Here is a 16,217-nt window from a genome sequence, read left to right as displayed (position 1 = left end):
ACTAACAAAGCGGACATTATGAACGAATTTCTATTAGTAATTTCAAAATCAATTATATTCTCAATTCTTGTATCGTAATGGTGGCGCTACAGTACGGGTTAATACACCAACCTTCTCTGGAAACATGTGTATAACTCTGTCATAAATTGGGCATTAATAAAAGGGCTGTAATAAAAGCATTTTTCCAACGCTCTTCAACTAATTCACTTATTGGGCTGACATTTTCTACTCAAAATCGTTTCCCGTGTCCATTACGGACGGGTCAGGCCGCCCGTAATGGGCACAATTGAAGACGACCAAAATACCCACAGATCTACGAATTTTAGTTTTCTTGTAATTGTTTGTTCAGAAGACAACTATTTACAATTAACTGCAACTGTTAACTTAGTAACTTGCAGTTTAAGTTACTTAAAATAATTTCGTCACTCTAAATTCCACGACAAAAAAAAAAAAAAAAAAAAAATGTGAATGTGGTAAAGTAAAAACTAATTTTAAATAATTTATTTGAAAAGAGTGAATAACTATTTTATCGTATTTTATATGAAGAATTAAAGGATTATACTTGTCTATAAATTCTCACTGACGTCCGGCTGTCTTTCCTTAATCTCGAGAACGGAGTTAGATAGATGTAATCCGAGACCAGATATGGAAACCTTTGGGGCAGGGGGATCCCGACTGACTATATACAAACTTCCGGTTTGCACCGGAAGTCACCTTATTTCAATTCAAAACTTTTCCCCTGAAAGCAGTTAATAGATGACTGGCACAAGTCTACTGTTAAAGGGAAAGTGTGATGTACAGAAACAAACGACTACTAATTTGAGGTGGAGAGCATATATTTTAAATTAAATAAGTTAAAAATATGATTAAAAATTGCAGTCCGGCATTGTGACAGTGTCACAATAAATAATTGTTCGTTTGTTATGACTAGGGTTTCTCAAACGGGATCCCGGTTATTTTTTTAACCCGGGAAATCCCGCAAATTTCTTAAAAATTCACTTTTTTCTTATTTTATGTTAAGGTTGAGGAAATTTTGCAAATAGAAAGTATAATTAACTCATGAACTGTCAGAATACATTTGTATTTATTAATTTTAAACCTACTTATTAGTTTTTTAAATTTTTGTTCGTTATGACACGTCACAAATGGTCAATAATCAATACGTAGCTTATTTGTGGCAGGACTCTGAAAATTCTTTACTTGTCAGAACCCGTAATATCTGGAATAATTGTGCTTATGCTGTCTTAATTTTTAACCATGCTCAGTAGCTTCGATAACTGCATAACGCCAGATTGTTCAAATTGGGCAAGGATACAAACGAGTACGAAGTCTGCAAGTATGAAGATTTTCTTCATAACCCTGATTATTAAAGACAAACGAACTGCCGAATTATTGGGCTATGATGTTTCTAATAAAGCAGTCGAGGTAGACAAATCGAGAATACTAGAGAACAAAAGAAGTACTACAATCTCGAAAACGAACTAGAAATCTTTCGGGATACGGGGTGAAAAACATAATTTTTGTCTTCTCTTAAATGCATTAAACACGATTCCAATCGCATCAATTGAATCGGAAAAGGCATATTCTCGGTAGCGAGACTTTTCATTACTAAAATAAGAATTAGACTGAGTGATCGGAGTATTGACCATTTTTGCTTTTTAAAATCTTATAAAAATTTACAATATTTTGTATTATTTTATTTAAAAAAAAAAAAAAACAAAAATTACCTTCTAAGTTAGAAGTTTGATCTAAGTTCATTTTATTTTAAATTTTCAATTCAATTCAAAGGCATTTTGTTGTTGTTGTACGCGGTTTCCAGCAAACTTTAATAAATTTTTTCTATTTGTGAAAATTTCTACGTAATTCAAAGGTAATTTTTAATATATATCTTACACAGCATTATTACCATGATTTTGGAGGTTACAGAACGTATTAAATTATTTTAAAAACGAAAAATAATTATATCATTTGATTTCGTGATATTTTGTATGTCTTAAAAATAATTAATTTTGTCCCGGGATTATCCCGGAATCCCGGGACAAGCGAAAGACCGGGAAATGACATTGAAGATATTCATTATGAAGTATTTTGATAATCAATATGGAATCTAAAGAAATGTTCATTTAATCAGAGTAGTATACACTTTTGCCGTAGATTGGCGTAATTATTATACTTTTTTCTAACAGGGAAATGTAAAATGCCGTAAAATTAACGCGAAACCGTAATAGAAAATTAAAATTTATTACTAAACGAGATAGTAATTTAGGATTGACAATGGTTATTTCACTTTTGGACCACGCTTGTAAGCATTCGTTTTCTAAATTATTCTTGGTATTTTTTTAAAACGATTATCTTAAGAATTGAAACTGTATTTGCTTATAAAAATAATTCTTCAAAATTTGCCAAACTACGTTATTCACATAAATTTCAACGTAAAAAATTTATTTGGGGAGTGATTTCAAATCGCTGGTCTAAATATTTAGTCTTTTAGTTGAGAAAAATGAGTAGAAAGATATTATTTGATTTATAATTGTAAAAAAACTAAGTACGTTTATGTAAAATTTAATCTGGCAAACAAAATTACTAACGAAATTCTTTGGCTTCTTCGTCTTGCGTAGACAAATTTTGCTGTCGTGTAGCTCGATAACAATGCCTTTCTGTCACCAAACAGCTAATTATAGACCTAAAAAATACTGTATACAATTAACATTCTAATTTTTTTTTTTTTTTTTTTTTTGTTAATGTAGTAGTATAGTAAAATACAGAAGTACAGCACCGTACAATATACACACACAAACACACATACAACACAACGCAATTCAGTTTTGCTTTCAATTACAACATAAGAAAACTTGTTATAAAGTAAAATAAAAATAAACCGGCAACGAGTTGCTCAACTTTCCCGGCAACATTTAAAATTTTATATTTTAATAATAGTATATTATGCAATTAGTTTATAATATAGGCGATTATGGCACGAATAGAAGTTTGGCACACGAGCGGAGCGATTGGGCCAATTTCCATGAATGACATAATCGCTAATTATAAACGAATTGTCATACAGTATTTTATGGTTGACTACACGTATAACTGTACTTATGAAACTGAAAATCATATATAAACACAGTGTTTGTGGCATCCGTGCCATAAAGGGCTTTATGGCACGGATGCCACAAACACTGTGTTTATACATGATTTTGAGTTCTATAAATATATTGTGTTAGAGGTGTAGTCAACCATAAAAAACTTTTTATATTTGTAACTATTATAAAATAGCTAAAAGTTTAATTTTCAGAATAGGGATGGGTTTTATAAAATATTGTAAATGCTAATAACGAGTAAAATCGTCATTAAGTCCGACCCTACTTGAGATAAACACGACTCCCATTATCCGCCCACCCCGCGACCTTTAATCGCCAAAATTTAATAGCATCGATTCCCCTAATAAACAAACCTCCCTGCAAAATTTCAGAAATTTTTTACAAAAAGCACAGGAGTTATTAAGCTTCAAACACGGTGAACAAAATTGTACCCCCCACACACTAACATCCATAAATACAGAAATTACCCCTCCAATTTTCCCCCCTCGACATTTCAAGGTGTCTTGCGTCCAAAACTAAAAATCTTTGGGGACCATTTCTTGACCGATTGCCATACTTGTGTAAAGTTATTACTTTACACAAGAGTTTTATAAAAAAGTTAACAGATAAAATTTATTTTTATTAATATTAAAAATATAAGGCATAAATAATTGCTTAATATAAAAAAAATGCGGCAAGAGGATCTACGGCGCCACAGCCTATGATATAGTGTGTTTGTTTCGTGTCGTGTTTCAATATTCTTATGTCAAATTATTATTAAAATAATATATGTGCTATAAATTATAATTTTTATGTTTTTGCTATTATTTATTTTATGATTTATACAAATAAAAGCCCTCTGGATCGTTATTTTTCGAGCTTTAGTCAGTCAATTTTTTTATTTCTGAGTATATTTTATTTTATTTTTATCTCCTTTTAAGGTTTCCTTCTCAAATCATGAATTAAATTTTTTCGAGTGATAAAACAGAACTCTATGGAAGATCTAGCAACGGTTTAACATCTCTCCTTTGACAGATTAATATCTTGTTGAAGGATAATAACGTTGTGATGCGATTTTGAACAGATTAAGGAAACGTTTCCTTGCCATTTATCACGTGTTTTAGAAAGAAAATTAATTTATTTTTTCAAGGAAAAAACAGTTTCAAAACAAATAATAGAATATGTAAATATTTTTTGAAGCCAGAACACAAATTTCGGATTTAATATGAGTGATTTAATATGGCTTAAAGAATTTTTTACCATCTTTAACGTGTAATGGAGCGTTATTGAGTAATCTTTATGACATTTTGTTCGTGTAAAGTAATGATAATTCAATCACACTGTCTTATATCCATCATTAAAACCAGAATGAACAGAAATGAAGATGTTTTGTCTACGTTTTCATGTTACTTAAAGTTATGTAGCGAATAAAATTATAACGTGTTGGGTACAGTGAATTATAGTAACAAAATATTTACACAGCTATCTTGTATGAAAAAAAGAATTTCGAATACCTTATTTGTTTTAATCGTACGACGTTATTTTTATCCATTTATTTACAAATATTATTGCTATTCATCCACGTACACGCCAACATCAACAACAACAACAGTTTCAAGCATTAACAATCGCGATTTGCACGATTAATTAAACGGTTTCTTAAATCAGAGATGGCACAGAACATGGGTAAAATATATAAACTTTGGCAGTATTAACGAGTTAATAAATTTAAAGAGCGTGTGAGAGGATCGTTTTGTATTGTTAGAAAAAAATAAAATAAAACATGGCCAACTTGCTTAGAGATTGCATCTAGGCCACGACTTCTTCGGATACTTCATCCTTGTCTTCCTTCTCTTCGGTTTCGATTTTCGGTAAACTTCTCACACCCGCTGTTTTACGTATGGGTCCTTTTTTAGGATCTATAACTCTCTGATCGGGAGAAATGTTTCTAGTAATAAAAACAAGAAAAAATAATAATTAAAGAAAACATTCCGTAAAAGACTTTAAAAAATGTAGAATTACTCACAGATATTTTAGATGTCGAGGACACTTTACAACAGACCCCTCGTCGCTTAAGTCCATATATTTCATTCTAGATTTCATTGCTTCTAAATTTAAAACGGCATCAGTTATCTCTGTCATGTATGCCTTGCGCGTATCGTTAAATTTATGAAAAGACTGAAAGAAAAAAAAGTCAATTTTGTAAACAAAGGCATTCATTCAGTTCCTTAAATTACGCATAATTCAATTCTTTACTTTTGATTCTTGATCCAACTTCCATTCCGTATCTCTAAGCTCGTTGTAGAGGCCATTCCTTTCTTTTTCTAATTGTTTTAAGTAACGTTGAAGTTGATGCTAAAAGAATTAGAATTTTGGACGGATAAACACAGCGAAAATGCTTTGTTTTCCACTAAAAAAACATCAAAAATCTATAAAAAATCTGTCTAAGCAATGGCCAATTTCCTTATAGAAAAAAAAAAAAAAGATAGGCGTAAAGCTGAATTTTCCCGTAATTCCTAACCTTTGATTCTAACAATAAAATGAAATTTATCGACAATTCTATTAAAGTTTCTACTAAATTATTAGCATTTTTCTTCCTATCGATCGTTTAAAACACTTTAATATTTTTATACTAAGCTATTTTAAGCAATTTTTTTTTTTTTTTCTTTTGAGAAATACGAATTAAGCTGAACTGCAATACGAAGAAAGTTTTCTTCAAAGAAGAAGGCCAAAATTCTTTAATTTTTCCATTAAACTAATGAAAATTGAACGAAAAAGAAAGAATTAATAATATTATATTATTCTAGAAAAGGGTTTAACGTTAATAGTCTTCAGAGAAAAGTAGACTAGACTTTATTGAATTAACGTTTGTTCTATCAATTTTCGATAAATTGAACACGAAAAGTGGGCCATAGAACGATTATAGACGTAGCATCTACTCGCTAAAGAAATTATTTAAGTTTTTTTAATATAAAAAATACATTTTAATCGAAAATATAAGCTAGGAGAGGGAAAAGAACACGCAAAGAGATGGATGACTTACTTCTGTCAAACTGTCAAGATCCAATTCTGCTAACATGGCCTGTATGCCTGTAAAAATGACACTGGCATCAATCATGGAACAGATTTCTCTCTCTTTTTTTAAATATATATATATTTATATATTTTAATATTGTAAACTCGATCACGTTCTTTGATTTGAAATTCGATCACAGAAATTCCTGAACGAAAAAATATATGTGTGTGTGTGTATAAACGTCATTCAAAATGACTGACGTGCACTTTTTATAGGCATTTTAAAGATCTAAAACGATTTAAAGCCCGTAAACTGCCATACAGATGACAAGTTTTATATATACGATGTCAAATCCAAGTACAGTAAGGCAGTTTAGTTGCCATAATAAATCCAATATTTATAAAATAATCTCAGAGTTAAGGTGTTAAACGTTTATTATTTACCTTATTTGAACTTTTTATAAAATTATATACGTGTAAATAATGATATATGAGTTATACGTGATTGCTATCTAAAGGTAGGTCATAATTTTCGACGGTCTGTCCCTCACGCTTTATATTAAAAGATTTATTTAGTATAGGATAACTTGACTAATGTCATTTTATTTTTATACCTCAAAGGCATCCGATAAAATTACTTTCGTGCCGTTCTTATCGTTTTATTTTACTAAATGGCGAATGTTTTAGCTATAAAACAGTCATTTAAATATAAAAATCGATTAAACTTAAACTATTTTGATTTTAAATAATTGAAGTATCAGGTTAAAAATATATATATTTGTAGTCTTTTTAGTATAACACGCAAGTATATTTACAAGAGTAAAATTTATCGCTGAACAGTGACGCGTCACGCATATAAATATGCGAAAATAATAATAACCAGATTATTTTTTTATATAAATATATCGCTCGCTAAAGTAATGTTGTTTACATGAGTTGGTCATATTATGAATCATTTGTAGGTTTTATTTACTATTTTATAAGAAAATAAAACTTATAATCGCGTAGAATCTCATTACAGATTTAGCAGGACCACGTTAGATTTAATTAATAATTAGCAATATTTACTTAACAAGATACTGACTAATTAGTTTTAATATTTAAATAGTAATCTACACTTTAATGTATTATAGTTCCAATAGAAAACGTTCCATTCTGTTACACTGTTTCATTAATTTAATAAATATTTTTTTATATATATAAATAGTATAATTGTCCAGGTGTACTTTTTTAATTTAAATAAAATATAAATAAAATCACATCAATACCTATCAATTTGTTACTCCTTGTGATCCTGGTTGATGCAACTGCGTACAAGAAAACTTGGGTTGATAAATATTTAATTGTTTTATTTCCATCTTGAGAAATTTAAAAATTATTAATAAAAAAAACAAAATTTAAATATTTCGTGTCTATAAAATTCTACATATATCTACTGTATTTATTATTTCTCTACATGATTTATGCTGTTTATAATTACAATATTCTAAGAGATTTCTTTATGAAATTATCGATGTTTTCCTCGATAAAAATGTTTGATTGATCACATATATTCTGGGTTAAACTCTGTATATATTTATTCAAAATCAATAGCGAATCTTCTCTAATGTCATGTAACTTCTATATAATTGATATATATATCCTGTTCTACATGATTTTGATAATTATTAAAGTTTTTAAATGTAACACTCACCATCTTGAGTCTGATTTCTTGCACTGTAAACCCTATCCTGAAGCCAATCTCTTTGACCTTCTAATTGTTGATTAACTTCTACTTGAGTATAATAGCGAATCTTCCATTCGTCGTCTACACAAACACTTTAATTAGTTTATATCGTTCATAATAACCGTAAATCAGCTTATAAATAATAATATTACCTTCACTTATATCCATATTTTCAGTTTGTTCCTCTAAAACTGAGACAGCTTGTTGCAGTTCTGCTATAGATTCTTCTAATACTTTCCTAGTTTATATGATTTATAAATTAATATAAAAAAGTATACTTTGGCAGTACAAGTTACTTTTAGTTAATTGGCCCATACAAAACTTATTGGTCATTTTACTAAATGTAACTGGTGCTAATTGTACTCACTTTTTCCTTTTTTCGTCGTATATTTCTAACTTGAGACGTTCTAAATCGTCGAAGTCTGCAACCTCGAGGGTGACGAGTTTTCGAGGCATCCTGCACCAATGAAGGATTTAAATTGACCATCGACTGAATGAATTCTCCTTCCTCCCTTCGTTTTGTTATCGTAACCTTGTTTTTAGTTTGTTGCTAGGTAACCCAAGTCACGTTCCAATTAACGTTGGTCATCTGGTGGAGAAATTCCGCCATTTTGTTATTTTTTAATTATTATTATTATTTTTTTTATATTTATCAAAGTATTAAAAGTAAAATTATTCATTAAATTTATTTATTTTTTAAAATATATTCTTAAGGGTTTTTAGTATTTAAAGGGCTAATTTAACTTCGTTAGGCTAATTTCTCGACGTATAATTTAGCAATTATCGAACAATTTATTCAATTTTACTTAATAAAATGATCGGGTTTATTTAATTCTGCTTTAGAAATTCTCTATTATTATGTAATTCGGAGAAAAACAACGTAACAGATGGCTCAATCGAGTTTCGTACCGTAGCTTTGGACGTTTCAAGAGCCGTCGTGCGTCACTTTGACGCCATTTTTTTTTTCTAAACTTTACAAGCCTTAAAATGCTTTAAAATAATTAAAATATATTCATTACAGCGGGAAAATAATTTAAAATATCATCGCGCGCTTTCTACTTTTTAAATTTTAAATTATTTCGACCGCAGTCCGTTCTAGAAGCCGTTTAAATCAGTGTAGAGCCTTTTAAAAAATATAATGGGATCTCACTATTTAACGTCCTACCAACAGGACTATTATTGGCAAGAGTGTGAACGTGAAACGTAAGAGGAAATTTATTTATTAAAGTCTGAACTCTAAAAAATAGGATTTAGAACGTAAATTTGATCGCTATCCTACTTAAAAGAATTTTACATTTTGGTTGCAGGCCACGTAACGAGTACGAAAGAAGATTAGTTTGGTCCAAGTGTCCGTGGCGTTATTACCCCAAAGTTGGACAAACTGAATTCACGCGACAGTATCAACCGTGGGGTATTCTTCCGCGTTGGCCCCATCTTTTTAGTATCGAAGAAGCTCACGAGCATCCTCGAGATAGAAAGGTTTGAGAGAAATTTCTATCTTGTGTACAACTGAGTCGCACGTAAGAATTTAGGATCCCTCTGACAAATTTTGATCCCTGGCCCCCCTCTCAAACTTTAGACAATTGATTAGACGTTGAAACGTAACATTTTTAGACACATCTTTCGAGGTGAGATGAACCTTTCTGTTACATTTGTTTGCTAACCTGTCGAAGAGAGGTAGGCCCTTATTCTTGTATTTAGTTGCTAATCTCTACCATTAAACCTTTCCACGTGCCCCTACTAAGTGTCTGTCCCCCCTCTGGATGGCCGTGTATCCAATTATCTCTTCGCTTTTATCGATATTTTTCAAACTGTAGACATTTTCCTAAGTAGGTTACACCAATTTAGTTCTCAACTATTCAATTTTATAATTAAACTCGTTATTTTAACGTCGTGTAATTTAATCATTCATGATTTATTATCCCCAACTGTGCTACTTATTATCAAAAACTTCCGTCGAACTTTTTTCCAAGTTCACGACGTTTAAATGACTAAATTCTGCGATTATAAATTCAATTCCGAAGAATATTCCAACAAAAAGACCTGCGTTATAGCGGGGTTAGACTGTTAAATCGCAAATTACATTTGAATACGCTTATATCGCAAATTGGATGAGCTAACTCCTCCATTCGTCCGATTAATATAGAGTTAGTATAGCCTATTTTTGTGCTTTTTCAAGCGGGAAAATGTTACACGAGTTGTTAATTATTTACAATAGACTCGTAATAAAGAGCTAAACGCAAGTAGCGGTAAAGACCTTGTATAAAATGTATGCATGACGGCGCAACTGCCATGCATGCAAAAAAACTAAGGTATGCGCGCCGCGCCGCTTCGTGACGTCGCGAAGTGGCGCAGATCCTTTAAAAAATAATTATTTTCTTAAAAATTAAAATAAACATCCGGAAATAGTTTCAACAACACATAAAAGCGAAATTACTTATTAAAATTTCTTTACATTTTTTTAATAACGCATTTACGTTATCGCGCGCGATGATGAGTCGTCGCTTATGAATACTTATAATAAATGAGTGTCTACTAATCTTATATATAATGATATTTATAAGATAACATACTTAACATTGTATTTTTTTATAAGTTGACGATAATTGTTTTAGTTAATTTCATAGGCGAAGCGACGTCGCACCATACAGCCACGCGCAAGCGACGTCGCGGCGCTTCGCTCTCACTTTTAAACCAAAATAGCGTAACAACGTTAAACAATCGCCTCAAGATATCTCCGCATATAGAAAAAAACAATGTTATCGACTATATTTTCCATATTAAATTGTTCCTGCGATATAGAGCGTGACGGACAGACGCTTCGAAAATTAAGTGTCATTAACATACGATAATTACTTCTAAAATTAAACAAGCTCTTTAAATATAGATTATTTTTATAATTTGTCTCTCGTAACAGCATACAGGAGGGCATTTGATATCGAAATCCTTGGATAATTTAGGAAAAGATGACGACTACATCCCCGCGCGTTACGAAGAATACCCGAGAAGAGTGCCACGTACGATTGCATTTATGGTGGATAATATTAATAAACATCTTAATTAAATTAATTTTATATGAATTTTTGTGAATTTTAGATCATTTAACACTTCCTCCGATAGAGAAAGATGCGTTTAAATCCTTACCATCGTCAGAAATTTGCCAAAGTTCTTTCAGAGCACCCATATGGTGCAGAGGAGAATTGGAAAAAATTCCAAAAAAGAATGAAGATAAAAGTACAAAACAAACACTCAAAACTTAATTAATTTGATAAAAATATCAGCCATCTTATTAAATTATGCATTAATATTATCAATTTTTATTTTTATTTTATTTATTTTTTGCAGCTGTTCGTATACATCAACCGCGATACCCGTTCGAGTATCCAACTTGGAAGAGTGTACACATGTACGATTATAAATGGGATCTGCAGGCCGATTAAACGACCGAGGGAAAAAAAAACAAATAAATCAGTTGGCATCTACAAAATTAGCATAAAATTAGCATCGATTAAACAGCTCTTCTAATCACTTTCAGCGCGTATAAATTAAAATGTAAAGTTTATATTCCCGAATAAACACTAGATAAACGTTAAAAGTTAAGTTTCGTCCGTGTTCTAATAATAAATTCAAAGTTTAAGAGAAGTAGAAGATTTATTTTTAGATCCCTTTAACCACTGGCAAATTGTCTGTTGTGTATCTACACACGCTCTCACTCACTAACTTAATAGCTCGATAAAAAGCCTTTGACACTAAAACACCAGAATCTCTCTGTCGTGCGAGGAAAATTGCCATTTTCTGACCAATCAGCATCGCTACCGATTGCAAACACCCCCCCACGTGGACGGGACTTTAGTTTGGTGGATGAGAGTGGTGCAGTCACTGATGTAGATCGATCAGAAGTATGGGAGTATTTGGCTTGGATAACGAACAAGATGGTAAGCAATTCGTTACCACGTCGTAAAACAACTTATATTTTTATTTAATATATACATAAAAATACTCGGTTTAATGTAGGTTTATAGAATGCAATATTCTTAATGTGTTATCTAGTAAATTACAGTTACATTTTCTTTATCTAGGGAATAGCGTAAGCAGTAATATGTAGACTAATTCTATAGTCAGTTCTCGTATGAGGGACATTAGTAAGATTAAGTGTACCTATACGAATTAGGGCATCCGAATTAAACTTAAAAAATAATAATAATTTAATTTTTATACCCTTTAGAACCTATATTTTAGACTATTTCCTCTTACCTATGTAATTACGTGTATACTTACATATAATTTACTGAAACTAAGATATTAAGATATAAAAACAGAAAATTTAGCGAAAAATTATATTGATTTAATATAATAACGCATAAATTATGTAAATTTTCTATAAATTTCGCATAAATTATGTTAATTTCGAGTAACGTCCGAAACAAAAACAAGTAAGAACTTGACAATAGGACGGTTGCGCGATTAATTTTAATAATTACTTCCGCAGATTTGTTCCAAAAATTTTATATTTTTAGACTTTTTTCTTTTTTTTAAGGATACAAATAAATTATCGATAAAACTGTATAAAGCAGTTATATAATTTAACTTAACTGGCCGTGTACATTCTCCATTTGAGTGTTTATAAACCAGTACATAGGTACTCAAGCATGAACACACTGTACGTGAATTGAGGTATATGAAGTAGGAATATAATTAACTCGGTTGTTATTGATATAAACGATACGAGTGTTATTTTTTGATAATGGTTTTAATTATTTTCGAGGTTGGACTCGGCTCCTTTCGTTAATTGTTTAATAAGGGGGGTGAACGAGTCGATAATTGAACACATTCCTTTGATATAGAATTCTTTAGCTGTTGTCCAACTTTCGCTGTGATGTCACTTAGCTAGAAATAAACCTTGACATTTAGCGTCATTCGCATTGACCTTCAAGCGGGGTTTAATAGATGAGCATCGAAACTTTCTAATTAGTACCTTTATCCGCTCCTTCAACTTCGATTATTCTTAAAAAATACGTACATAATTTTTTTATAATGTACTAACTTTTGAACAGTTTTAAAGGAGAACTAAACTAGAGAATAACACATCATCTCTTAACTTGGTGTAATAGGAAGAGGAAATTGAGAGCAGATGTTTGTGGAAAAATCTATAAAAATGCGCATGAATTATTCAGTGTAGAATAAAATGTCGTTTCTTTTGAAGTAAATTATGAGTTTTTTGACATTTAAAACAACTAGAAAGCTATAAAAATATTTAAGTTTAGACACAGACGGTGGTCAAGTGTACAGATTCTTGATACGGAGCAAAGGATAACGGAGATGAGAAAGTCATCAATGATTAACTATGCTCGATATGTCCTCTCTTAAAATAGATATTGGCAAACTGCTCTAGTGCATCTGTACTTCGAGAAAAATCATGTTTTATATATACAGCAACGACTCCGCCATTTAATAATCGTGTTCCACACCATCTAATATTGATATAACCTGAAATTTTTTCGAATTTTCTCTTTATTAATGAGTATTTCGATCGATATTTCCTCTTATAACGTTCTTATAAACGAGATTTTAATAAGTTTCCTCCTCTCCAAAACATAAATGTGGAGTGCAGTCGAGTGGCAGAAACATTAAATATTGTTCCGAATTCGAACAAGATAAACATTTTGAAGTTTTTCAAGGCAAAGTCTAGAACAATGAAATATAGCTAAAGAGGTTCAAGAACTATTTCGGAGCTAAATATAGATATCGTCTGTTTATTTAATGACAGATCTAGACAAATTCGTTCCTTGTGTTTCCAAGCAACTTTTGCCAGAAGAAACAGATCGAACCATTTAAAAAAAATATTCTTTAAACTATAAAAACTTGTTTCTGTAGCGGTATTCTCTGAAGAAAAACTCTTCTACTCATTAAAAACGCTCACAAAATTAATATAAATTGCCACAATTTATATAAAATTTAAGACCTCTTTGCATTATAAGCCTACCAGCATCAATATCGAGTTATTTTACTATTAAAAACCGTATTTTTTTTTATAGTAATCACAAGTACAGTAGGCCCGCAAATCTACTGGACTTGTCGGCCTAAACTATCACCATATGAGGTCTTCAAAATAACAAATTTTTAAAGCCTCGGGCCCTAAGCCGTAGAGTTTATATATAAATCTGAACTCCGAATCTGTTATCAATGAGGCGAAAAAACAAAATCTGACACATAATTCGTTACTCGTTACGTTGTCACCTAGTTATCAATGGTGTAACGGATAATAATCTTAAAATATAAAAGAAAAAAAACCTTAAGATTGTTATGGCTAGGTGTTCATTAATCGTCATATGATCGTTAGAGTAGAAATTCTCATTCATCCGGAAGGAAAGGATACAAATGACATACCTTGTTAGTAAGCTGTACCTCTGACATTTCGATTTTTCTTGCTATTATGGTAACTTCTCTTCCATTTTTTTTTTCTGTAATAAATTGGATATTATCATTCTAAACGATTTCTTTAAATAAATCGACCTTTTTTTCTTGTTTTTTTAATAAAATTTTGATTTTTCTTTTTTGGAATTGCAAAGTAGCCAGACAAAATTAATGTGGAGGAAATTCGATATATTTTCGTCTTACGCGGATATTGAGAACTTCTAAAGATAAGGTTTCTATTATATAAGCCAATATAACGAATTTTGTTCGGGTTATTAAACCGAGAATTGTGTTACGAGTTAAATTTCTTTTTTTAAAAAAAAAAGGTTTTATTAATAATGCAATTAGCATATTATAGAATCTTCTTTAATATTTAGCCTACATTATGCTTACACTGTTTAAAATCACATAAATTAGCAGGAAACTATGTTAAATTTTGTATAGAAAAGTTTAAAATATTCTAAATTACTCCTCATTACTCATTTTTGTAACATCTCCAAAAAGATGTTTTAAAGTGAAAACGTGAAATATAATAACAAAAAGTGAAGTTTATTTCAATATTTCTACTTATTTTGACTAATAAATATAGCATTTCATTCTAGTAACTTTAATTTTTAATATTTAAAGTAATATAATACCACATTCGCAAGTCAATTCCACTATCACATATCATTATTGTATGCAGTGGGCTATTATATCAGTTAAATAATTATATATTTCCTGATTAATGTCTACAAACATGTCTTTATTTGACATTAATTTTTAATATTTAATAAAATATAATGGCTTATTTGTAAGTCTGTCAGTTGTCATGCTGTGTATTGTATGCTACTATCATCTAGGTAAATATATGAATAATTATAATTATATCATTTATATATTCATCTAACTGATAATGGCAACCAACATAAAACGAATTGTTAATATTTAATAGAACATAAAGCCATATTATAAATCTATATTATTGCAACTTATCCTGGCATAAGCTTGTATGCTATTGTGTTGTATGCCATTATCATTTAGGTAAATATATATAGTTTAATTCAAATATTTACCTAAGAATAAAGGCATGCATACAAATATGGCATTAAATTCTATTACTTGGATTTGTTATTTTAATTAACTGATAATACTATACTTACCGGTACTTATTTGTTACATGTATGTATCATGATTAATTCCTCTTTAATTGATATTCTTATATATTCCTATTAATATTATTGCTTCATTTATGATTTTCTGGCACTCCCTTCCTGTTTAGTTAATTATATTCAGAGTTAATTATATACTTTCATTCATAGATTCATAATTATATTAATACTTAATGAAGATTCATATTTACAAGTTCATGTGACATTCCTAGAAACTTCCTGTAATTAAATAGCATATTGTATTTTGTTCACAAGAAATTATTTTTATCATTTATGAACAATATCTAAACTATTACCTTTAAAAAAACCACCGAATTAGAGACGTAACGGTTGATAATTCAATTTCCTTGATTAAATATGGCGCATAACATATAATAAGTGGCAGAGACGCCCATTACGGACAGACGACCCAATATTTGAATTAAATGAAAACATCTCAAGTGTTGCCACACGAAATTAAAATTATTTCAACGTTACCAATTAAAAAAAAAACTTTTTAATATTAATTCAAAAATTCTTCTTCTCGTTCGACAATTATAAATCTGCAATTTCGTTTATTGAATTATTTTTTTAAATATTTAAATATTTGAATTAAAATCAAAATGTCTCTTGTTGCCAAATTCGAAAATATGTTTTCAATGTTGCCAATTAAAAAACTTTTATTATTATTATTTATTCAATTTTTTTTCATCTCTATGATTAAAAATTTCGCATTTTCTTATTTATTTATTTTGAATATTTGAATACAATGAAAACATTCCACATGTTGCCAAACGAAAAAAAAAAAGTGTTTAAATGTTGTCAATTAAAAGAAAAAAATAATAATACAGT

At 30.0% G+C, this 16,217-nt stretch overlaps 3 protein-coding genes across 5 annotated transcripts in view; 2 read left to right on the top strand and 1 right to left on the bottom strand.

The window, feature by feature from the left end:
* Nucleotides 1-4,584: 4,584 nt before the first annotated feature.
* Nucleotides 4,585-15,862, bottom strand: LOC136974221 (coiled-coil domain-containing protein 169-like). 3 transcript variants are annotated; one of them, XM_067269046.1, is made up of 10 exons: nt 15,683-15,862; nt 15,378-15,605; nt 8,189-8,410; nt 7,974-8,059; nt 7,789-7,902; nt 7,364-7,453; nt 6,124-6,170; nt 5,337-5,435; nt 5,107-5,258; nt 4,585-5,028 (listed from the first exon to the last, which is right to left on the bottom strand). In XM_067269046.1, exons 3-10 carry the CDS (start codon nt 8,275-8,277, stop codon nt 4,890-4,892), a joined length of 816 nt encoding a protein of 271 aa, XP_067125147.1. In that variant the 5' UTR covers nt 8,278-8,410; nt 15,378-15,605; nt 15,683-15,862; the 3' UTR covers nt 4,585-4,889. The 3 variants fall into 3 exon arrangements, with proteins under 3 accessions (XP_067125147.1, XP_067125149.1, XP_067125148.1); XM_067269048.1 differs by lacking the exon at nt 7,364-7,453 and adding an exon at nt 14,209-14,282 and having other exon boundaries at nt 15,683-15,852; XM_067269047.1 differs by lacking the exons at nt 15,378-15,605; nt 15,683-15,862 and adding an exon at nt 12,410-12,451.
* Nucleotides 8,871-11,267, top strand: LOC136974223 (uncharacterized). Its single transcript, XM_067269051.1, has 5 exons — nt 8,871-9,024; nt 9,129-9,300; nt 10,739-10,838; nt 10,918-11,055; nt 11,167-11,267. Exons 1-5 carry the CDS (start codon nt 8,960-8,962, stop codon nt 11,259-11,261), a joined length of 570 nt encoding a protein of 189 aa, XP_067125152.1. The 5' UTR covers nt 8,871-8,959; the 3' UTR covers nt 11,262-11,267.
* LOC136974218 (rho GTPase-activating protein 6-like) overlaps nt 11,407-16,217 on the top strand; it is a 22,467-nt gene continuing 17,656 nt past the window's right edge. The window contains exon 1 of the mRNA XM_067269041.1: nt 11,407-11,756. Within this exon, the coding sequence (XP_067125142.1) occupies nt 11,723-11,756 (34 nt within the window). The 5' untranslated portion in view covers nt 11,407-11,722. The remainder of the gene's footprint in view (nt 11,757-16,217) is intronic.

Source organism: Centruroides vittatus, unplaced genomic scaffold (genome assembly GCF_030686945.1).
Source record: "Centruroides vittatus isolate TY-2023 unplaced genomic scaffold, ASM3068694v2 contig_345, whole genome shotgun sequence".
Lineage (NCBI taxonomy): Eukaryota > Metazoa > Arthropoda > Arachnida > Scorpiones > Buthidae > Centruroides > Centruroides vittatus.
This window is presented reverse-complemented; position numbering and strand designations above follow the sequence as displayed.